Source organism: Marmota flaviventris, chromosome 5 (assembly GCF_047511675.1).
Source record: "Marmota flaviventris isolate mMarFla1 chromosome 5, mMarFla1.hap1, whole genome shotgun sequence".
In the NCBI taxonomy this organism is placed as follows: domain Eukaryota; kingdom Metazoa; phylum Chordata; class Mammalia; order Rodentia; family Sciuridae; genus Marmota; species Marmota flaviventris.
In genome coordinates, this window is record NC_092502.1 from 40,326,846 (window position 1) to 40,351,478 (window position 24,633).

Consider the following 24,633-nt stretch of genomic DNA (forward strand, 5'->3'; position numbering starts at 1 on the left):
ATATGCCTTCCGTGAAGGAATAGCACCTATAACTTTGCCAGAGATCCAACCTGAGTCTGATCAAGCTGATCAATTTGGAAAATATCTTCTTATTTTTAGGAAATTTGGAAAATAGAGGAACATGCAGAGTGGCACCATAAGTGTGCAGTCAGCAAATTCCAGACTGAAATGTTCTAAGAGTTAAACTAGTTGGATACTTTAACAGATAAATTGTAAGAAGAAACAAAGGAATGGGAGATTTAAAAAAAGATAAACCAAAGTTTAAAAAATTATAAAAGGCAAGACTAAATTATAGGTTCTTGGGAGGTATATCTGGGTTTCTATCCATAACGGAATGCAAGGAAATAATTATAATTAAAAAATCCAGATAATAGTTAATTTTGTAGGTAGGGAAGGAGTTGTGATTGAGAGGGGCAATGGAGAGGCCTGGGATAGCTGTCTAAGCTCTACTTCTTGACCTGGTGGTAGTGATAGGAGTGTTGGCCCTGTCATAATTCATTAGGCTAATTCATGTGGTTCTATGTGTATTTTATTTTATAGTAAAATGTTAAAATATACTTTATTCAGGGTAAAACTCACATTTATTTCTTACTGGTAAAAATGGTTAGCATCAACATAATGTACTATCAGAGGTGGTGGAGGTGAGTGGCCTACTTGAAATTCACAGGATCCACTTGGGGACACTCCTGTGAATGTGCTGGTTTGGTAGCAAATTCCACACCGCCATTCCACAGAGTGTGATCATGGACGGTGGGAGGTCATGTTAGGTACAAGACTGGTAGGGAAAGAGATCTGTTGAGGAATCTAAATCCTGATTGTCCTCCAGAGACTATAAGGTACCAAGTATGTGTCCTTTGGGGACCCTGGTTTGCAAGCCTAGTTCTGTGTTGTGGGAAGGATGTGGACTTTGGGACTGTACAGTTGTGGGTTCAAGTCCCAGCTCTCCTACCTTTTTACTAGTTGGGAGAATTTAGGCAACTTATGTAATCTTTTTGTGGTTCAGGTACAGCATGTGTAAAATGATACACCTTCCAGGAGGCTGTGAGGCCACTGAGCATAATGTGTGAAAGCCCCTGGTTAACTATGAACTGTAATGAGAAATCATTAACACTCTTGAGATCCCCCTGAAGGTTCTAGGAGAGACCTGAGAAGGGCTGATCTTTCACCTCTGGATGATCTTGAGGCTCTGAGTAAGCAGGAAATGAAGGTAAATTGCTACTATTGGCAAATTGCTGGAGAACTGAATGCAGGCCCCAATACACAGAGCAAAGAGCCTTGGCAAAGACTGGGAGGCTGATTGGTTCCAGGCATTTAGGGGAATCTCCATCCAGACATTAGGAGGCCAGTGAGCTAACTGAAGGGCTGGGGATGTAGCTCAGTGGTACAGTGCCTGCCTGTCTTGCATGCACAAGGCCCTGGGTACATCCTCAGTATTGTAGTAAACAGACAAATGAGCTGACTCAACAGAGGCTTTGATGACCACACACAACAGACTACAGACTTGACAGAATTCAGGAAAGGCTCTTGAAAAAGAAAGAAACTGTAACAATTAACCATACTGAAACAAACCCTGGAGAGAGGGGAGAAGCTGATTTCCAGTTGTGACATGTTATTTAAAAAGACAATTTTTAACAACAAAAAAATTATGAGACATGCAAAGAAACAAAGAGTGTTCAAACCAAAAATGTTGATCTTAAGGAAGAGAGTGGAACCGTGATTTCTAGAAGTTGGGAAAAATAGGGGCAGAGAAGATGAAAGAAGTTCAGAAAACAGGTGCTAAAATACAGTTAAATAGGAGGGATACGTTTTTATAGTTCCATAGCATAGTAGGTGACTAGTTTATAACAACTTATTATATATTTTATGAAGGATTAGAAGATAGGAGTTTAAAGGCTCCAAACACAAAGATAAGAAGATGGCAATGCTAATTATTCTAATTTGATTATCATACATTATATACATGCATTGAATATTGTCACTCTGGAGCCCACCAGTATGTACCATTATTATGTGTCAATTAAAAAGAAAAAAAAAATCAGACTGGGTATGTAGCTCAGTGGTAGAGTGCTTGCTTAGCATTCTTGAGGCCCTGGATTCTTTTGCTACTTGTGAAAAAATAATAAATAAAATGAAAGAAAAATAAAACAAAAAACAATGCATGAAAAAGAATGTATGTCCCATACATAAGAAGAGAAGCAATCAGTGGAAACTCTCCTTGAGGAAGCCCATTTGTTGGACATACTAAGCAAATACTTTATTATTTATTTGTTTATTTTGTGGTGCTGGGGAATTGAACTCAGGGTCTTGCTAATGTTAGGCAAGCACTCCACACAGAGCTACTTCCCCAGACATTTAAACAAATACTTTTAAAAAGCAGCTATTATAAATATTTTCAAAGAACTAAAGAAAAACATATCTATAGAACTAAAGGAAAATATGAAAACAATGTCTCACCAAACAGAGATTATGGAGAGAGAGAAATGGTTACAAAGAGCCAAATACAAACAGGATGACCTGGTGCACAGCCTTAGTGCCAGTGACTCAAAAGGCTGAGTCAGGAGGATCACAGTTCAAGGCCAGCCTTGGCAACTTAGACCCTGTCTCAAATTAAAAAAAAAAAAAAAAGTGGAAGCTCAGTTGTAAAGTGCCCCTGGACAAAGAAGAAGAAAAAGAACCAAATAGAAATTATGTAGTTGGAAAGTACAATAACTGAAACAAAAAAAATGTACTTTCAGATTTGAGCTGGTAGAAGAACCAATGACAGGAAGATAGGTGAGTTGAGATCCTGCATTCTGAGGAGCATAAAAAAATCAAGAGTCTAAGAGACATGGACACCATCAAGCATACCAACATACACATAATGGGAGCTCCAGAGGTATGGGGTGGCCAAAACTCCCCCAATTTTATGAAATACATTCAAGAATCCCAGTGAACACCAAGGAGGAAAACAAAGAGATCCACACTGCAACACATTATAGTCAAACTGTCAAAGCCAAACAAACAGAGCAGGAGATAAGCAAATTGTCACCAACAAGGGAGCCTCCATAAGGTTAACAGCTGATTTCTTATCAGCAGCTATAGAGATCAGGAGGCAGCAAAATGACATGATAAAAATACTGACAAAAATACTGTCATCCAGGAATTCTATGTCTGGAAAAACTACCTTTCAAAAATGAAGGTGAAATTAAGACATTCTGGATAAATAAAATGAGAGTTTGGTACTAGTATATCTGAACTAAAAGAAATGCTAATGATGCTCTTAGGTGAAATAAGTGAAATAAGTCAGTAACTTGAAGCCATAATAAGAAATAAAGAATACTGGTACAGGCAGCTCGTAGGTAAATTCAAAGACCAGCATTATTATACTTTTACTTTTTATATGATTTAAAATACCAATGCATAAAGCAGTAATTTTAGTTAATAAACACAAGATGTATAAAGATATAGTTTGTGAAAGCAAAATTTTTTTTAGCTGTAGATGGACACAATATATTTATTTATCTATCTATCTATTTATTTATTTATCTGGTGCTAAGGATCGAACACAGTGTCTCATGAATGCGAGGCAAGTGCTCAACCACTGAGCTATAACCCCATTCCCTCCCATAGTCCTAATAGTGACAGAACTACCCAAAAGTCCAAGTCCAAAATTTTATGTAAGACTGAAGGCAAACTCATGAATGTTTTCCACTAAAAAGATCAAAAGTAAGTCATATATATCCTAATATATAATAGCATAAACATTTTCATTCCACAAGGGAGAAATAGGGGCATAGAAAGAACGGATGAGACAAAAGCAAGATTGAAATCCAGCTGTGCAAACATCCAGCGTGTGGAGCACATGACATTGTGATGTTCTCTCCAAAAGATTTCTGTACCTTCACCCTATGACCTTGCTGGTTGCAGCCTGCATGGCCTCTTGCCTTGTTTCTGCTCAATTCCTATAGCTTTCCTCAGCAGATGCTCCATGGCACTCTCATCTCTTAATCTTGGTGTCTCCACTGCAGCTTCAGCTTCCTACTCACATCATCATGCATTGCCATCTCAGGGGTTGCCTGCAGTGATTACAATCCTAATACACTTTGCCTGTCCTCCCTGGCCATCCTTTGAAATGTTGGTGGAATGACTTCCTAACTCCACCATCCTGCATTCTTGCATAACTGGCTCCACATGGTTTATGCCAAGGTCTTTCAGTATCTCAAGCAGTAGTGAAGCCTCTTGGGACCATGGCTGCAACAACCTTTGAGTGTCTTGGTAGCTGAGCACAATGAAACAACTTCTAGACCCTCTTGTGAAAGCCAGATGTCCTTTTGGTTTCTTTTCAAAGGAAGTTTTACTTTTAAAATCTTGAGCCTGAGATGGGTATGGACTTGTCAGTTCCTGAGATGCCCTCAAGCCATCTCTCCTATTGTGTCTGTGCAAAGTACTTAACATCTCATTAGTGGTTATAATATCTTTAACAACCATGACTTCTTTAGCCCCAGTTTGACTCACACTTTCTGCAAAACCACAAGTTATTAAAATCTTTCTGTTTTGCTTTCTGTTCCTGATTACCAGAGTAAACTTGGATAAAAGATGCCAACAATGTCCATGCCACTGCCTGAATATGGTGCTGCCTTGAAATTTCCTCAGCCACATCAATTAGTACATCACCTTCAAATTCAGCCTCACAGAAAGTCTCAGGACATGGGAACATGTTGACAACTTTGCCAGAATTTAGCATGAATGGCCTCTAGTCTAATTTCCAAGAGTCTTCCTTCTCTGAGACCTCATGAACCCAGACTTCACTGTTCACAGTCTTATTGTCATTCTTGTCTTCTGAGCTCCCACTGGAATCCCCCATTAAGCTCCACTTAACAACATTCTTGTATCTCTAAACTCCAAATTTCCTCCCTCCACAAACCAGCTCCGAAACCTTCTGAACCACATGGTCTTGGTAGTCATAGCGATTTAGTACCATTTTTTTTTTTTTTTTTAGCCACCTTTTCCATTGCTGTGACCAAAATACCTGATAAGAACAACAGAGTGGAAGAAAAGTTTATTTTGGCTCATGGTTTCAGGTTTCAGGGCATGGTTGGCTGACTTCATAGTTCTGGGCCCAAGGTGAGACAGAATATCATGACAAAGCATAACAATAGATTTTTAAAAATCCAACGACATGATATCTACAAGAGACTCATTTTAGATCCAAAGATACAAATAGGTCAAAGTGAAAGAATGGGAAAAGAGATTCATGCAACCAGAAACCAAGAGAGCTGGGGTGGCTAAACTAATATCAGACAAAATAGAAGTTAAGGTAAATAGTTCCAAGACATGAAGAGGGGCATTTTATACTGGTTAATTCGTCAAGAAGATAAAACAAGTTATCTCTAGAACATATGGAGTCTGCAGAATAGACTGGAGGTTAGGCCATAAAATAAATCCCAATAATTGTTTTACAATATTAAAATCATAGAAAGTCTCTTCTGTGACAATAGTGAAATAAAACTAGAAATCAATAATGGATAATTGGAACATTTGAAAATATTTGTAAATTAACGCAATCATAAAAAATAGTAGGTCAAAGTAGAAAGCACAAGGCAATTATTCTAAGATTATCCAGGGGTGGTAGTACATGCCTAACAACATGAAAGGCTGAAGCAGGAGGATCTCAAGTTCAAGGCCAGCATCTAAAACTTAGGGCAACGCTGTCTCAAAATTTTGGGGGGAGGGTACTAGGAATTGAATCCAGGGGCACTTGACCACTGAACCACATCCCCAGCTCTATTTTTTTTAAATTTTATTTAGAAACAGGGACTCACTGAGTGGCTTAGTGCCTTGCTTTTGCTGAGGCTGGCTTTCAACTCAAAATCCTCCTGCCTCAGCCTCCCAAGACACTGGATTACAGGCATGTGCCACCACATTTGGTCTCAAAAATTTTTTGAAAGGGCTGGGGATGTGGCTCAGTGGTAAAATATCCTTGCATTCAATCCCTAGTACTGGAAAAAAAATCCTTAAGATGAATGAAAATTAAAACAGTATAACAAAACTTATATAATAAAGTAAAAAGTGCTCAGAGGGAAATTCATACCTATGAACGTGCACATTAGAAAAGAAGAAAGATCTCAAATCAATAACCTAACATTACACTTTAAAGCACTAGGAAAAAAAAAAGATTAGACTAAACCCAAAAGTAGCAGAAGGAAAAAAAGAAAAAAAAAGATTAGAGATAAACAAAATAGAGAATATAGAAACAATAGAGAAAATCAACCAAATCAAATATTGGTGCTTTGAAAAGATCAACAAAATTGACAAGACTTCAGCTAGATCAACCAAGCAAAATAAGAAAATTCAAATTAAGTGTCAGAAATGAAAATTGGGACATTAATACTGAACTTATAGAAATGAATTATGTTACAGGAGACTATAACAAACAGCAGTAGCAAATTAATTAATCTAGATGAGTTCTAGAAGTTTTCTGGTGGGATTTTTGGGGTCTTCTAAATACCTCTGGTAAACAGAGGTAGCTTGAACTCTTCTTTCCTATTTGTATCCCGTTAATTTCTTTCTTTTGCCTAATTGCTCTGACTAGAGTTTCAAGGACTATGTTGAATAGAAGTGGTGAAAGAGGGCATCCCTGTCTAGTTCAATTTTTTGGGGGGGGGGTGCTGGGGTTTGAACCCAGGGTGTTATGCATATGAGGCAAGCACTCTACCAACTGAACTATATCCCCAGCGCTCGTTCCAGTTTTTAGAGGGAATGCTTTCAGTTTTTCTGTTTAGAGAAAAATTGTAATCCCAGGGACTCAAAAGGCTGAGGTAGGATGAGTGTAAGTTCAAGGCTAGCCTCCCTGGCTTAGTGAAACCCTGTCTTAAAATAAAAAAATAAAAGGGACTGGGGTTGTAACTCTGTGGTAGAATACCCCTGGGTTCAATCCACAGTACCAAAAGAAAAAAAAGTAAAAGACAGATATGGTATTAAAGCCAATATATTTTTTAAATTACCTGAAATAGATAATTTTATAGAAAAAAAATTATGAAACTGACATTCAGTAAGAAAGTGAAAACCTGAAGTAAACTTTGTATGTCCATATATTTCCTTTACTGACTATAAAGCATTGATCTAGTAGCTCAAAATTTCCACCCCACCTTCAAAAATAAAATAAAAGAAAATAAAAGAATAAAAAAATAAAAACTAACCTGCACCAGATGATTTTACATGTTTCCATAAGATCAATTCAAGAAATGTAAAAAAAAAGTTTATCATAAATGTACTTCATGAAAAATACTTAGCAAACTAAGAATAGAAAGGATTTATTTTTATGCAATTAAGGGTACCTATGAAAAACCTATATAAAAATTCACACTTAGTGGCGGAACTTTGGCTGTGTTCCCTTTGAAGTGGTATAATATATGTTATTAATAATATATTTATTAATATAATTAAAGTCCTAGCCAATGTATCATACAAAAAAAAGCATTAAGAAATAGAAAGATTTTTAAAACTGTCACTACTCATAAATGATATATGACCAGGCTGGGGATGTGGCTCAAGTGGTAGTGTGCTTGCCTAGCATGTGTGAGGCACTGGGTTTGATTCTCAGCCCACACAAAAATAAAGATATTGTGTTAAAAAAAATGATATATGACTTCTGCATAGAAATCCCAAAATAATTAGGAACATTATTAATTGAATTAATGCTACTATAAAGTTAATGAATAATAAATTCAGCATTCTCTGAGCATTTTACTAATAAATCATTATTTTATTTGCTGTTTCAGCAACAAAAAGATAAAACTTATAGTAAGTATAAAATATAAAAAGTACTTAGATGCAAACCTTAATTTATGTGACTTTTAAATAGATAAAAATATAAATATGTAGCTGGGTGTGGTGGCACACACCTGTAATCCCAGAGGCTCAAGAGGCTGAGACAGGAGGATTTCAAGTTCAAAGCTAGCCTCAACAAAGGCGAGGTGCTAAGCAACTCAGTGAGACCCTGTCTCTAAATAAAATACAAAAAAAAAAAAAAAGGCTGGGAATGTGGCTCAGTGGTTAAGCGATCCTGGGTTCTATCCCCGCCACTGCCCCCTACAGAAGAAAAATATAAAAATGTGTAAGGTCATTAAGGAAGACATAAAGAGAAAAAATATACTCTGTTATGTGCAGAAAGTTTCAGTTTCTTAAAGATGTGATCTCTCTCTTTATGCATCTAGTTATTGAAAGACCATTAAGAGTTGGGTGCTGTGACAAAGGCTTGTCATCCCAGCTACTCTGGAACCTGAGGTGGGAGGATTGTGTGTTCAAAGGCAGCCTGGGCAGTTTTGCAAGACTCTGGAAAAAGAGAGAGGAGGAGTGAGGAATAACCAATAAAAAGGTGAAAGAGTGTGTTAAGTCAGTGTGGGAGAAGATGCTTGCACGGATAACAGTCAAAGGATTCAAAATCTGTGAGATGTCCTCCAAATCAGTCTGAAGGTAACAAAACAATCCAGTAGAAAATTTATCAAAGATTAAAAATAGGCAGTTCACAATTTAAACATATGCAAAAATGCCCAACCTCATTAATACAGAAGTGAAAAATAAAATTAAAAATGAGATAATATTTCATATTTATCAGGCTGACAAAAATCAAGTGTGATAGTGGGAAGTATTGGCAAGAATGTACAACAATAGGCACATGGCTGATGTCAAAACAAATTGGATCAGTAACTTCAGAAAATCAATTTGTGAATACCTAGTGTGGTTGAAGATGCTCACATCTTACAACTTAGTAATTTTACTCTTAGCTATATTACAGAGAGACTTTACACATGTGTATAATAAATGTATGAAGAATTGTTCAAGCTGGGCACAGTGGCACATGCCTGTAATCCCAGCATCTCTGGAGGCAGGAGGATCGAGAGTTCAAAGCCAACCTCAGCAATGACGAGGTGCTAAGCAACTGAGTGAGACCCTGTCTCTAAATAAAATACAAAATAGGACTGGGGATGTGGCTTAGTGGTTGAATGGCCCTGTGTTCAATCCCTGGTACCCACGCCCCCCAAAAAAGAATTGTTCAAATTTTTTGTACTATTGCACTATTTGCAATAATAAAATATATATAGGCTAAATATCACTCAGCAAGTATCTGGATAAATTAAGTGTAGTATTCTCACAAGTGGAATCGCTAAATAAGGGTGAAATAGTAAACTCAGTTTGCATACATAAACATGGATGAATCTCACAAACATGATTTTACATATTATTTATTGACAGATAATGATTGCACCTTTTCAGGGGATACAGTGTGATTTTTTTGGACACTTAAACATTGTGTGTTGATCAACTCAGGATACTGAGGTTATTCATCATCTCAAACATTTTATCATTTCTTTGTGATGAGAATATTCCAGATCCTCTCCTCCAGCTGTTTTGTGAGTGCTGATCACTCTTCAGTGTCATAGAACACCATAAGGTATTCCTCCTCTCTGGTTGTGACCTGGTAACCAAGCTCCCCGTGCTCCTTCTACCCTCCCTGGCCTCTCAGAACCCCTATTCTGCTCTCAACTTCCATGAGCTCAGCTTTTTAGATTCCATGCATGTGAGAAATCATGCAGTATTTGTATTTCTGCATCTGGCTTATTTCAGTTAACATTTGGAACCCCAGGTTTGTCCATGTTGCCACATGTGACACAGAATTTAATCCTTTGTGTTTATGATATTGGAGATTGAACCTAGGGCCTTGCTCATGCTAGACAAATGCTCTACTACCGCATCCCCAGCCCTTTTGAAAAATGTATTTGGAGACAGTGTCTCACTAAGTTGCCCAGGCTGGCCTCAACTTGAGATCTTCCTGTCTCAGGGATTGAGTCCTTTTAAATGGCTGAATAGTATTACGTTTTGTATAGATACATTTTCTTTATCCACTTGCCTATCATCTGAAACCTTGGTTGATTTCATTTCTGGTCTATTGTGAATAGCGCTGCGATAAACATAGAAGTGCAGGTGTCGCTTTGATATATTGGTTTTGTTTCCTTTATACATAGACCCAGACCATTGCTGGGTTGTATGGTAGTTCTCTCTCTCTCTCTCTCTCTCAATTTTAAATATTTTTTAAAAAATTGTTGATGGGCCTTTACATTATTTATTGATTTATTTATATGTGGTGCTGAGAATTGAACTCAGTGCCTCACACATACTAGGCAAGTGCTCTACTACTGAGCCACAGCGGCAGCGCTCTCTCTCTCTCTCTCTCTCTCTCTCTCTCTCTCTTTCTCTCTCTCTCTCAAATGAAGATTAAACCTAGGAGTGTTCTACCACTGAGCTACACCCCTGGTTCTTTTTATTTTGAATCAGGGTCTCACTAAATTGCTGAGGCTGGTCTTGAACTTTCCATCTTCCTGCCTCAGCCACTCCTGAATGGTAATTCTATTTTTAAGTTTTCGAGGAAACTCCACTCTGTTTTTTGTATTGGCTGTACTGATTTACACCCCCCAACAGTATGTAAGAGTTCTATTTTCTCCACATCCTCGTCAGCATTTGTCATTTTTTTTTTTTGTCTTTTTGATGTCAGTCATTGTAACTGAGGTGAGGTGATATTTCAGTGTGGCATTTTTGTTAGTGTGCTTTTTTTTTTTCTATACCCAGAATTGCTTTGCAACTCATCTACACCCCAGCCTTTTTTGTGTATGTATTAGGAATTGAACTCAGGGGTGCTTAACCACTGAGCCACATCCCCAACCCTTTTTAAAATATTTTATTTAGAGACAAGATCTCTCTAAGTTGCTTAGGACCTTATTAAGTTGCTGAGACTGGCCTCAAACTTTCGATCCTCTTACCTCAGGTCCCTAGTCACTGGGATGGCAGGCATACATCACTGTGACCAGCTCAAAGTGTTTGGATTTGTGTTTTCTTGATGATTAGTGATATTGAGCATTTTTTTCATATACTTGTTGGTCATTTTTATCTTCTTTTGGGAAATGTCTATTCAGATCATTGGCCAACTTTCAAATTAGATTATTTGTTTTTTTCTGTTGAGTTTTTGAGTTCATTATATATTCTGGATATTAATTCTTTGTCAGATGAATACTTTTACATATTTCCCCCCATTCTGTGGGTTGTCCTGTCACTGTTGATTGTCGCCTTTGCTAAGCAGAAGCTTTTAGTTTGATGTGACCCCACTTGACTACTTTTTCTCTTGTTGCCTATGCTTTTACATTTTTGTTCAAAATATCCTTGCCTACACCAATGTCATAAAGCATTTTCCCTGTTTCCTTCTAATAGATAAACAGAATTTAAATGAAAAGAGCAAATTGTCAAAGAATATGCTAGTATACAGGCAATTTATGCAATGCCTAAAAAATGCAAGACAATAACAGGTCTTTTTAGGGATACCTATGTGGCAAAAATATAAAATACATGAGCATGACAGGCTTCACATTTACAACTGGGTTACCTTTGTGGAAGAAATTTGATTAATGAAAGACCCACAAGAGACTTCCTGTAATAGTTTATTTTTTAAGCTGAGAGGTAAGCATATGGTTGTTGTTATATTAGTCTATACTATATCTTTTTGTGTATCTTAAATGTTACATATTAATTTCAAAAACTAAAAAGTATATGTAAATGGTTGTCACGTGAAGACATTTGAGGACAAATAGAAACACTGGCTTCTCCAATGTTATTCAAATGAAGAGGTGTGACCACCTATGACTTATCCTTAAAAGATCACATATCTCAAAAATCTTTCCCTCCAGAAGTCCTCTCTGTCCCCTTCACCTGGCTGCTTACCAGTCACTCCCTCTGAAACCTAGGAGTCTTGCTGGCTGCCTGTCTTTTACATGCATCCTGGAGTTCAGGATCAAGTCCTATCCTCACTGTCCACACAGGCTATCTGGAACATGTCCTCTTCTCTCCCATACCACCACTGTCCCCTCAACAGATCGGGTTCACCCTGGATGACTGCTCTGATGACTAACGAGGCTACTCACCATTGCCTCCCTGCCCCACCTCCTAGTTGCTGTTTCTCTTGTACTGAGCAGCAGCCCAGATTTCTTAAAAATGAGCATCAGTTAAAGAAAATGTGGTATGTGTACACAATAGAATATTACTCAGCCATAAAAAAGAATGGCTTTATGAATTTTGCTGGCAAATGGATGGATCTGGAGATGATCATATTAACTGAAATAAGCCAATCCCCCAAAATCAAAGGCCGAATGTTCTCTCTGATATGCTGATGCTAACACACAACAAGCAGGGGAGGCGAAGAGTAGAAATTCATTGGATTAGACAAAAGGGAATGAAGGGAAGGGAGGGGAGATGGGAATAGGAAAGATAGTAGAATTAATCAAACATAACTTTCCTGTGTTCATCTACGAATACACCACCAGTGAAACTCCACGTCATGTACAACCACAAGAATGGAATAAGTTATCCCAATCAGAATAAGTCATACTCCATGTATATGTAATATGTCAAAATACACTCTACCATCATGTACATGTAAAAAGAGCAAATAAAAAAAATAAATCTTAGGGCCTGGGGATATAGCTCAGTTGGTAGAGTGCTTGCCTTGCATGCATGAGGCCCTGGGTTCAATCCCCAGCACCACACACACACACAAGCTATATAAAAAAATAAATCTTAAAAAAAAAAAAGAGCCTCAGTGGGGCTAGAGATGTAGCTCAGGGGTAGAGTGCCTGACTAGCAGGTGCAAGGCCCTGGGTTCAACCCTCAGCACTACCAAGAAAAAAGAAAGAAAGAAATGTATATCAGTTCTAATCGCTCCCTTGCTCAAAATCCTTCAAGGCTGAGATGACAGTGGGGTAGGTCCTCACCTGGGCTCCAGGGCCCAGTGGTCTGGCCTCCAACTGCTTCCCTGGCCCGTTCTCCTCTTTCACTGACTGAGGCCCGTACAGTCATTCTTTCTGCCAGTCAGTCATTATTCCCAAGCACCTCATTTCAAACCTGGGGCTTAGAGCACAGGAGGGAAGACACCGAAGGGGAGGGAGTTGGACACACTCGGAGTGCTCTGTGTGCCAGGGACTCTGCCTGGGTTTCTCGAGCATGGGGGTGACCCGGATTGGGTCGCCCAGGCAGGGAGTGGGCCGGGACTGTGGGGCTCTGCTTTTTGGTTGGATCCTTTCAACCCTTGCCACCCCTGCAGATCTCAGAGATCATCTTTGTGTCCATCTGCACCTCCGAGTTCGCCATGAAGGTCTACGTGGACCCCATCGACTACTGGAAGGATGGCTACAACATGCTGGATGTGTTCATCCTCATCATCATCTTCATTCCCTATCTGCTCCGCAAGATCAAGGGCAAACACTACCCCTACCACAACATCGCCGAGGGCATACAGTCCCTGCACATCCTCAAGCTCATCCCCTATAGCCGAGGCATCAGGGTGAGTGCCCTGGGAGTGCCAGGGTGCTGGGAGGTCAGGCTGCAGGCCACACTGCCACCAGCCCCATAAGAAAAGGTAATTTGACTGCTGTCTTCCAGTTCATGTGCCCTTCTGTGTGGTGGGGTGACCTGTACTGGCATTATTATCTTGATCTTAAGATTAGCTGGACGTGGTGGCACATGCCTAAAATCCCAGAGACCCAGAAGCCTGAGGCAGGAGGATGGCAAGTTCTAGGCCAACAACCTCAGCAACTTAGCAAGACTCTGTCTCAAAATAAAAAATAAAAAGGGCTGAGGATGTGGCTCAGTGGTAATCGCTCCTGGGTTCAATCCCAGCGGGAGGGTTAGGAGGAATACTTGGTCGCCATCTTAAGATGAACAATGGCAGGAAAGATTTTATTAGCTCCATTTTACAGATGAATAAATTGAGACCTAGGGCCACTCAGCAGCTAAATGTCAGGGCTGATGTTTGAAAGGAGTGTCTGACTGCAGAGGCCTTCTGTCCCATGCTGCAAAGTGACTAGCTTTTGTTCTTTTTTCCTGTTTTGTGGTGCTGGGGATGGAACCCAGGGTCTTGCACTCTACCGATGAGCTCCATCCCCAGCCAGTAACTGACTTTCTTATGGGACAGATGCTTTGAACTACACGCCTAGGAATCTCCAGCTTTTCTGGTGACCGGGGCCGGTGGCCGCTTTACCGGGACAGCCAAAGGTCTACTGCTCCTCTCAGTGGGAAGTCTTCCCACTTTGTTGAGCAGCCCAGCAAGTGCTGCTTCCCCCGAGAAGTCTTCTTGGGTTGCCCCTGTTGTGGGGTGCCCGGCCTTGCCTGAGCTCCGAAGCTTTCAGAACAAGCCTGGGAGCTGACCCCTTGTCCTCTCCCGGGCTGGCAGGCATGCGTCCTGGACACACCGTGTTTGTCCTGGCAGCTGTTCTCCAGGAAGGGGCTGGCCTGGGCCTATTTGTCCAGTCAGGGTGTGTCACGTATCCTGCTGTGATAGCCACCAGCCCTGGTCCTCGGGGGGAGAAGGGACAGGGCCTGGGAGCAAGCCCCCCCCAGTCCCTCATCTCTTGCCCTCATGTGGTCACATGCCTGTGTGTCCAGCCCTCTCTCTGCCCCTTTTCCTCCCCAGTCTTACTTCCCTCACTAAGCCCTGACTTCTTCCCCTCCCTCCAGAGCGCCGGGCCTCTTGAGGTTGCCAGATGCGGTGGCCATTTCCCTGGGCGTCCTTGGTCACTGTTTCTCTTTCTCCATCCTGACCTCTCGTGGCGTTCTTTCCTCAGGACCGTGCCCTGCGTTCTCTTTCCCTCCGCCCTCTGCATATTCTCTCTGGGGGATCTTTTCTGCTTTCTAGGACTCTCCACCTGCCCGTGCCTCTGTCTGTGACCTTCAGACCCAGTCACCTCCTGAACAGCTCATGCGCTCCTCAAGCACGTGCCTAACTGCAGGTTCATCACCTGCCCCCACCCCTGCCCGCAGGTCCCCAAACCCTGGCTCCTCCTCCACGATTTCATCTTTTGGTGGAGAGTGTCCCCCACTCCTATTCAGTAGGCAAGTCATAAATCTGAGTGTCAACTTGGCTCTTCTCTCTCAAAGTCTTGTCACGCGGGCCCCTAAATAGTTGCTGACTTGTCCACGTCTTTTCATCCCTGCCACCGTCAGCCTTCACCTGGATTCCCGGGTGTCTCCGGCAAAAGTGCCTCAGCAACAGGGGCGGATCTTCTAAAGGCACCTCAAATCATGACTTCAAATCCCATCTTCATGGGTTACGGACAGCCCTTGGGATGTGACCTAGGAGGAGGGGAGGGAAGTGTCTGAGGTGCTGGGTATTGGAGTCGAGGTCAAGTAGGGCTGAGGAGACTGGAGGTCCAGGGGGTCAGACAGGTGGGGGCACCTCAGAGTGAGAGAGATCAGAGGGGGGAGTAGCTCAGCTTTTCCTGGGGCCTGGAAAAGCTTCAAGAATCACTAACGATGAGGATGTTCAGGGAGGAAGTGGTCTAGATCATGTGTCATTTGCAAAGATCCCCCGGGCTAGCCTCAAGATGGGGTGGGGAAGGAGGTGGTGAGCCTGGAAGAGAGATTTCAAGTCACCAGGAGGAGAGGGAAGCCAGAAGTTTGGTCATGCCCAGAAATAGGGACTTTGCCCATGGAGTCAGGGGCTCCAGGGACGAGGCAGAGGATGGCCCCCTGAATCCCAGGTCAGTGAGGGATAGGCAGCTCCTGGAGAGGACTGTTAGGGTAATCTCAGGTAAGAGGAGATCCTTAGATGAAGCCGGGAGAGAGGGCACCATAGGACATGGATGCCAAACCCCTGAGGGAGTCACGGGAGGAAGGGAGTGGTAGGTGGTGGGCTGAGGGACCACGCAGGGAGAAGGACTGATGGCAGAAGGGGCTTCATCTTGGAAGGAAGTTGTTGTGACCCAGCTGGGCACCTTGTAAGGCCGGGGGCTCTAGCTACACTGGTCTTGGCTGTGTGGGGGCAGCAGGTCAGAAGGCAAAGAACTGAAGGTGCCCGAGGTTGAGGGCCTGCCAGGGGCAGCACCTCCTTCCAGCCCAGGGAGACTCCCTAGTGGCCCAGGGCCATATCCTGGAGCAAGCCAGGCTTTCCTTGTGAATCCAGGCCCCTGCTCAGCCTTTGGTCCTCATAGACCCATGGGCACACACCACGTGTACACAAATGTCTATCCCAGGTTTGGCCTTGGAGTTTTCACCAGAGGCATGCATCCCAAGAGTGGTTCCTTGGAGACTGATGCCCTGGCTGTGGCTCTACTGTAGCCTTTGAAATGTCTTGGGACCTGGGTTCGCAGGGGCACAGAGGTGACCCTGGATTGCATGGCTTTGTGTGCTGGTCTGGCCTGCTGGCCAAGGGAGCTGGAGCTGCTGGAGGTGGGGACTTGCACTTCCATGCTAATTTGTGTGAATGAAAGTCTAAAGGAGCCCCGAACAGAGCTGACACTCTGGTACATCCTCGGCTCTCTACCCCTGATTCATTAAAATGGCACTCTGCCCTCCACCTAATGGCAATAAACTTGCTCCTCTAGGAAATCATTCCTTGTTGTTTTGTACATAGAGAATTCTGTTAGCTGGGTACCACGTTGCTCCTGGTCATCTGCATTTTATTCGGACAACTTTCCCTGCTGGCTGAAGCCCAGCTTCATCTTCCTCCTCCCCACCTCTCTAGGGTCCCACCATTTCCCCCTTATCCCAGGGGCTGCCCAGGAAGACTCTCTCAGAACCCTGACCTGGCCACCTGACCTGGCCACCACCCCCAAAAGTCCCAGGCATAAGAGAATAGCTGTGGCTGACCCAGGACCCAGGAGAACGGAACTGGATGCTGAGTATTGCTTCTCCAAAGAATGTGGAAATTTAAAACCAGACATCTACTCGAGGCCAGGCTACAGACCTCGAAAGCCCAGAACTTCCTCAGTGAAGGATCTCCTGACCTGTGGGGACCTGGGTGGCCATCCTCTGGGACTGGATTTCTGCCTCTTTCTTTTCTTCATTCCTCCCTCCCTCCCTTCCTTTTTTTTTTTTTTTAAGGTACCAGGGATTGAACCCAGGGGTGCTCAACTACTGAGCCACATCCCCAGCCCTTTTTTATGTTTTATTAAGAGACAGGGTCTCTCTAAGTTGCTCATGGCTTCACTAAGTTATTAAGGCTGGCTTTGAACTCATGATCCTCCTGCTCCAGCCTACCATATCGCTGTGATTACAGAGGTGTGTCACTGCACTCGGCAATTTCTGTCCCTTTCTGGATCTGTTCATTAAAGAGGCTGCCTGGATTGTGCCTCAACCAGGTAGTGGGGGTCCCACTGGAGAGTGTGACCTTATTACAACTACTGTTCTCAAGGCTGCTTGGCTGTGTCCTCAGGTGGGCTGGCCTGGAGGTGGGACAGCCAGCCAGACCTCTCCCCAGCCCTCTGCGCCCCCTGCCCACCTGTGCAGACAGAATTTGCAGGCCATTACTGGGTTTCCTGTTTCCTGTTAGCACTTACTGGTTTACTTTTCCAGTCCTTGGGAAGAAGTTCTGCCTCTGTGTAGCAAGGAGAGAGATAGTGGTTTTTTTTTTTTTTAATAGTCAGCTCTTTTGGAATGAATCTGAAAACACCAATTTTCTTCCCCCAGGGGGACGAAGAATGAACGGGCATGTGTTCACTCCTGCCAAACCATCCTGCATGTGGGGCAGCCTGGGGCTCTGGGGGTGTCTCTGCCTCCTGGAGTACCCCAACTGTCCAGAGTTCACTGTCCTGTGTCCAGCTACAAGTACCCCCTTTCCTAGTGCTAATCGGCCTCTGTGTTCAGGGTTGCTGGTGGGTGGAGGTCGTGGCCTGAGGCAAAGGGTTTTGAAATTGGTCCCAGCTCTGCTGTTATACTGGAGTGTGACCCTGGCCAAGACAGTTTGCTCCTCTCAGTCTCTGACCCCTCATCCTGGAAAACTGATAATATCTATCTACCTTGAAATTATGTCTGTGAAACCATTTGAGGTAGGTGAACACATATGGAGCACTTATTGCATGCAAAACTCCAGAGAATGGAGAACGAATGATGGGGAGTCACACGATGTGCTGGGGAAGCCAGATCCCACATCACAGGGGGAAGCCTGGGGACCTGCCTTCAAAGGCAGGGTCCAGAAAGAATGGGAGCCACATTCCTCTGGGCCCTCTCTATTCTAACCTGCAGGTGGTTCCCCTCCTCCTGGGCCTGGGGCAAGAGCACTCAGGGATGGCCCTCAGCTGAGAATCAGGAGCAGGATACCCTAGGATGTCCTCAGAGCCAGATGGGGAGTGGTTCGTGGTGACCTGAAATCCATGACCTGGGATCCTGTGTACCCTCTGCCCCTAGGTGACTGATAAGGGATGTTCGATTCTGGCAAATCAGTTAGATTGATGCAGCCCTCGATCTGAGCACATTTCTGATTCACTTCATTCATTCGACCACTAATTGTTCATCATGCTGTGTGCCAGGCATGGCACCAGATGCTGGGACAGTTGTGACCTGGGGCAGACTGGATCTGTGTCCTCTGAGATGCCCTGCCTGGCTCCCTGGCCTAGCTGCATGTCCCTGCCTTGCAGACGCTCATCATTGCCGTGGGGCAGACCGTCTACACCGTGGCCTCTGTGCTCACCCTCCTCTTTGTCCTGATGTACATCTTTGCTATCTTGGGCTTCTGCTTGTTTGGAATTGTAGAGAACGGTGACCTGAATAACTGGGGGAGCCTGGCGGTGTCTTTCTTCACCCTCTTCAGCTTGGCCACGGTACTGTGTTTGGGAACAGTGGTGAGGGTGGGGGCCTTATGGGACTGCCAGGTGGTGTGAGCAGGTGGCTGTGAGGGTCTAACGTGGGCTTTCCCCATATTCGGGTACTTAGTTGAGCCTGGGGAAGGTGGAGGCTGGCCTTCCAGCACGAGTCAGAGGCCCTGGATAGAGATTCATCTCCGTCTCTGATCTTGTGACTCCGTGTAGCATTCCCATATGTCCCACAAGGCCGTAAAACTTGTCAGAGTTCTCAAATGATACTTCATTTGGATTAAGTTTAAGTTATAAATGAAACCCATGTTACATAGCCTTTTTGGAAACAGGCTGTTACAAACCCACCCAAGAATCAGGATGCAAGGCCCAAGTCCAGAATTCCAGACTCTGTTGAACTCTTTCAAAGAGTGGAGTCTTTTCAAAGGTGGGACTAGCAAGAGGCAATGTCCTCCCAAGGACTTTGAGGGGACAGACCCCAGGGCATGCTGGTCTCCATCTAGAGGTGCCCTGCGTTTCCAGGCCACCATGTAGAGGGGCTAAAAGGCTGATGTGGGGCAGAGGCAGTTTCCTCTTCAGTGAGTCGGGGGCTTCCCTGGTACAGGTAAGATGGGAGCCTGCTCTGCTGGGCCCCGGTACTCAGCAATCCCTGTCCTGCTGGACAGGTGGATGGCTGGACAAACCTACAGGAACAGTTGGACATGCGGAATTTTACTCTGAGCCGGGTGTTCACCATTGCCTTCATTTTGCTCGCCTCCTTCATCTTTCTCAACATGTTCGTGGGGGTGATGATCATGCACACGGAGGTGAGGCTGTGCTTGGGGGTGGGGGATGGGAATGCCAGGTGCGACAGGCAGAGGTGTGGGCCGGGCCTCTGGGGAGAATGCAGAACGGTGTCTCCCTCTGAAACAGAGTGAAGGTAGCCTGGTGGGCCTTTCCTGGGCCTCACCAACTCTTGGCCCTGAGCTTGTGAATTTGCCTGGCCAACAGGAGGGTTGGCAGCTTGTGTTGGGGGCTGGCTCTGTTGGGGTGGATCTTTGTGCTGAGGGCCTGAGCCACAGGCGAGGAGAGGCAAGGGGCGAGACCAGGTCGCGGGCAGTGTGGAGCGAGAGGGTGCTCCTTACCTCTACCCTTTGACTCACTAGGACTCCATCAAAAAGTTTGAGCGGGAACTGATGCTGGAGAGGCAAGTCACCCTGATGGAGGAGAAGCAGGTGATTCTGAAACGGCAGGAGGAGGAAGTGGACAGGCTGATGAAGACACAGGTAGGCAGTGCCCCAGGCGGGGCAACAGACAGAGAGAGGGACAGTCAGGGCTGAAGTACTGGCTGGGAAGAGGGCCCTGATGTGGAGAGGGCAGGTGGCCTCAGGCTTTGTGGCCTTAGGTGAGGCAGGAGAACCGTATCTCCCATCGCCAAGCTTTCCTTCCTCGGTTTCTTTGTTTCTCTGACCCCCTTGGAGAGTCCAGGGCTGTAATGTTGGCGTCTCCTTTGTGGCAGAACTGCCCTGTGGGGCCTTTTGGGTCATTCAGCCTGTGCTTACTGGGTGCTAGGCAGCCCAGTCCCAGGTCACAGGATGGATGAGGATGAAGAGGCTCTGACAGGGTGTCACTCCATCTCTGTTTCCCCACACTTTGAAAGCCAGAGGAGGAATTAACACAGCAGGCTGGAGGTTGTGGGTCAAGCACGATAAACCTGTGAGGGCTGGTGCTGCTTCTTTTTTCTGCCTAAGCTTTGGGAGCCCTGCTGGGTCCCTTCATCTTTGGTATGACCCTCCTCAGCCTTTTCTCTGAGGTGGAGACGACATCTGCCTGTCTAGGCTGTGTCTGGGGTTTGTCCAGGACTGGAGACCACACTTAGCCACTCTGAGACTCTCACGGGTTCCTTTGTGTGCCACCTGCCCCACATTGGTGATGGTGGCTCATGAGGTTACCTCACCCATGAAGGTTCAGGCTCATCCTGGGGCTGGGAACAGGCCTCTGCCAGGGACCCATCATGGAGGGTTCCCAGATCTCCTTGCAGCGTGACTGCCACTTTTCTGTCATTACTCACTCATTTTGCTTCCTTCTCTAGAGCAATGTTGGCAAGAGTTTCAGTGAGTTGGTGGAGGACTTCAAGAAGACTCTGAGGCACACTGACCCCATGGTCTTGGATGATTTTGGCACTAGCCTACCCTTCATTGATGTCTACTTATCCACTCTGGACAACCAGGACAATACTGTCAACAAGTCAGTCCCAGCCCCAGCCTTTCCTGGTGCCCAGGGCTTCCTCAGAGTGGGGGCTGTGTCGAGGGCCATGGGAGGGTGGAGCATTCATGACCCATGTGTAGGGCAAGCCGGTGGGTTAGAGCCTTCATGAGAGTGCAAGAGTCCATGAATATGTAGTCTGGGCTGCAAGTGGACAGGCCTGTGGCTGGGGAACTCTGCTGTCCCTCCCCAATCCTCTTTTTTTTTTTTTTTTTGGTACTGGGGGATTGAACTCAGGGGCACTAGACCACTGAGCCACATCCCAGCCCTATTTTGTATTTTATTTAGAGTCAGGGTCTCACTGAGTTAGTTGCTCAGCACCTCGACTTTGCTGAGGCTGGCTTTGAACTCGTGATCCTCCTGCCTCAGCCTCCCGAGCTACTGGGATTATAGGCGTGCACCACCGCGCCCAGCCTCCTTAATCCTTTTTGATTTATATAGAGATTCTGGCTCCTTCATCTCTCCAGGGCCTCCTTGTGAACCCCTTTTCAGGGGGTAGAGAAAGCATACTGGGTGGCAAGTCAGGAAGTGAGGAGGCTTTTGGCCTGGTTCTGCCACTACCTGCCTGTGTGACCTTGGGCAGGTCTCTGTCCCTTTCCCACCTGTCCCACAAGGAGCCACTAGTCTGATTAAATAATAAAAATGTATGTGTGAGGTCTGGGGTTGTGGCTCAGTGGTAGAGCGTGCACCTTGCACACGTGAGGCACTGGGTTCAATCCTCAGCACCACATAAAAATAAATAAAGGTATTGTGTCCATCTACCACTAAAATAATATTTAAAAAAATGTACGTGAAGCTCTGAGCTAGGACTGGCCCAGGGCTTGTAAGCTAGCTGGAGTTATGACTGGCCATAGCTGAGCAGGAAGGATATAAAATCCTGGCTTTGGGCACTGGGGAGCCACAGTGGGATCTTGAGTAAGGATAGACATAATTAGCTTGGTTTCTCATTGAAAATCCTCTAGAGGGCTTCTGAGACTGGACAAACTTAAAATGAGGGACCAGGGAATGTTCACTTGGGGCTCAAAAGTGGTTCAGGCACTGTCTGGACACCACAGTACAGTTCCTGCTCTTCACGCTCGACGTGTGAGTGAAATCAATCACTCCAGGGGACCAGAGGCAGAGTAGTGGACCTAGGATGCCAACCACCTGATGTGGCTCTCTGAAGTCCTTGCTCTTCACTGACCCCACTGATCTGCCAGAAGTGGTGAATGCACCCGAGCCAGCATTGGTGGGTGGGGTCTGGGCGGCAGGGAGCCCACCCTGTCCTCAGGTCCCCTCCCCTCCCGTGGTATCTTTTAGACTTCAGGAGCTGTACTACGAGATCGTCAACGTGCTGTGCCTGATGCTCGAGGACTTGCCCAAGGAGAAGTCCCAGTCCTTGCAACGGCTGGAGGAGAAGTAGCTGGTGCCCTGGGGGTCTTGCCAACCGGGAGGGACCTCATTAAACATGGCTTTCGGAGCTGGACTCCAACTGCTCTGATGTTTCCCTGCCTTTGTGGGTTGGGCTGGAGAGGTGCTCCTGAAGTCTGATTCCCCAGGCCTCCATGACACAGCGTATCTACGGAGAGGAAGACTCACCCCGGCTAGAGGCCACATCTAGGCCCACAGTGGCTCTAGTCTCCCTAGACCCAGCAGCAAGGATCCCCTGGGCTCCTGGAGGGAGCAGACTAAGGAGGGTCCCCAGCAGCCCCATAAAGCATGTGGCCCTGCTGATGTTGGATCCTCTGAGGGCTGATCTATGTGGGACCCCTTGCCTGGCATGGCTGCCACTCTGTGGACCCACTATTGTGGAGACCTGCCTTTGGAAGTCTGCTCTGATTTGCCCTTTGGCTCCTTGCAAGGGGCACCACAGTCAGTGGCTCGGTTCTGCTGTGTGGGCATGGGAAGCAGCCAGGGAGCTCAGCATGGGGAGCAGCCCACTGGCAAGGGCAGAGCACCACATACCATGGCCCAGAGCAATGGCAGTAGCAGTACTTTGGACTACTTTCCTGCTGTGGTTAGTTAGGACTCTTTACTGCATCATTCCTGGCCATATGAACGCCAGAACTGCCAAGGTCTTTGTACCACTCTGGCCCAGATGTGACAGAGCCATCTGTGGGCCCTAGAGGGACAGAAAAGTTGGCACCCCCTGCTCCAAATGGGCCATCACAGAGCCCCGGTGGTGCCTACTCTGCTTCCATTGTGAGAGAGTTTTCCTGAAGCCTGTCACCTTGGCCATGTCACCTGGGACAGAGTGGGGAGGCAGGCTTGGGGTAGAGTTGGGGGTGAGAGATTGGCACCTACAGTTGGGTACAAAAAGGTCCCAGACACACACTGGGAAGTCAGGTCACTAGAAAATTCCTGGGGTGGAAAGAGTGTGGCTGGACAACAGGGTCCTACGGTGGGGCCTGTGGGTTCCTGGCCTGGGGGATGGCACCCTGAGTCCACAGGACAAAGGCAGGTAGAAGGATCTTGTCCTTGTGGTTGATCAACTACTGTTTGCTGAGCTGTGCTGGGTACTGAGATTCAGTGACAAGGAATCTGTAGTCCCACCCTGCCCCCCCCCCCCCCTTTTTTTTTTTGGTTTTGGGATTGAACCTAAGATTCTTTACCGTTAATCCACATCCCCAGCCCTTTTTATATTTTTAATTTTGAGACAGGGTCTTGTTAAGGTGCCAACGATGGCCTTGAACTTATGATTCTCCTAAGCTGCTTCAATTAGAGACATGCACCACCACCCCCAGCCAGCCCTGGCCCTCTTTGACGCTCTTGGTTGCATGCTGATTTTCCTGAGGAGGTGACAAGAATTGTTCCAATGCAGAGAGCACCTGCCTTCTAAAATACCCAGTTCATTTCCATTTGCAAATGTTCACACTCTCAGGGTCACAGTGAAAATTGCCCAGAGGAATTGCTGCTGGGGGTGGCCACGTTGCGTCTCAGGCAGGGGCTGCTGCCTTGGTGGGATGACTTTGTGATAGTACCTGAGAGGTGGGCCTGAGGTAGGTGGGGGAGAGGCTTGGGATTCCACCATTTGGGGATGACTCCAAGGTTAAGAACTTCCAAGGGTGCTCTGGAAAGAGCACCATCAAAAGGTAGGCAGGCAGATATTGTCACTTGCTCACATTGGGTTTGGCAGCACTGCTCAGGGAACAATACAATATCTGCAGCACTCACTCTCATCAGGATCCTTGGGAATTGCCCTAGGCATCTGGGAGTGAATAAGAGATTTAAAAAATTGCCTCAGAGGGGGTAAGGTAGAAAGTACCATGGTTCTAGAGTCAGGAGACCTGGCTTCTTTAATCGGCTGACTTGGGCAAGAGGTCTGGTCTTTCGAAGCCTCAGATATTTCCTCTGAGAAACGGGAAGATAAAACTGACCAGCTACAGGGATCAAATAATAAAACAGACGTGAAAATGTGAGCTAAGGTGGTGTTGCCCACCCATGACTGGGGCTTCCTGGCATCTACCCTCTGCTTCTGCTCCCTCCAACTCTGCTGGGGACAGCAGCTGTTGGCTGAGGGAACAACAGTAAAGTGTCAGAGAGGAAAAGATGGAGCAGAAAGCAGAGTGGAGGTCAGAGACCCACAGAGGGGGTGTGAGTGGATTTCCAGATGGAGCTGGTTCAGAATGGGCAGGCTGCCTGTCCGATCGGGAGACCTGGTCTAGAAAGGTGGCCCTGGGAATGGGCCACTGGCTTGTGGGTCAGAAAAGGGCAAGCCACCTGTAAGGGCACAGAAAGAAGACTTTCAGAGAGCAGAGAGCTGGGAGTGGGTGACGTGCACAGGGCTGGCAGGACAAACTGATGG

The 24,633-nt window shown here is 45.5% G+C and overlaps 1 protein-coding gene across 1 annotated transcript in view; it reads left to right on the forward strand.

Annotated features, from left to right (window-relative positions):
* Catsper3 (cation channel sperm associated 3) overlaps positions 1–22,251 on the forward strand; it is a 28,580-nt gene extending 6,329 nt beyond the window's left edge. Inside the window, exons 3-8 of the mRNA XM_071611835.1 lie at positions 13,124–13,363; positions 18,432–18,614; positions 19,271–19,411; positions 19,751–19,870; positions 20,677–20,831; positions 22,149–22,251. Coding sequence (XP_071467936.1) covers positions 13,124–13,363; positions 18,432–18,614; positions 19,271–19,411; positions 19,751–19,870; positions 20,677–20,831; positions 22,149–22,251 — 942 coding nt within the window. The remainder of the gene's footprint in view (positions 1–13,123; positions 13,364–18,431; positions 18,615–19,270; positions 19,412–19,750; positions 19,871–20,676; positions 20,832–22,148) is intronic.
* Positions 22,252–24,633: the final 2,382 nt, after the last annotated feature.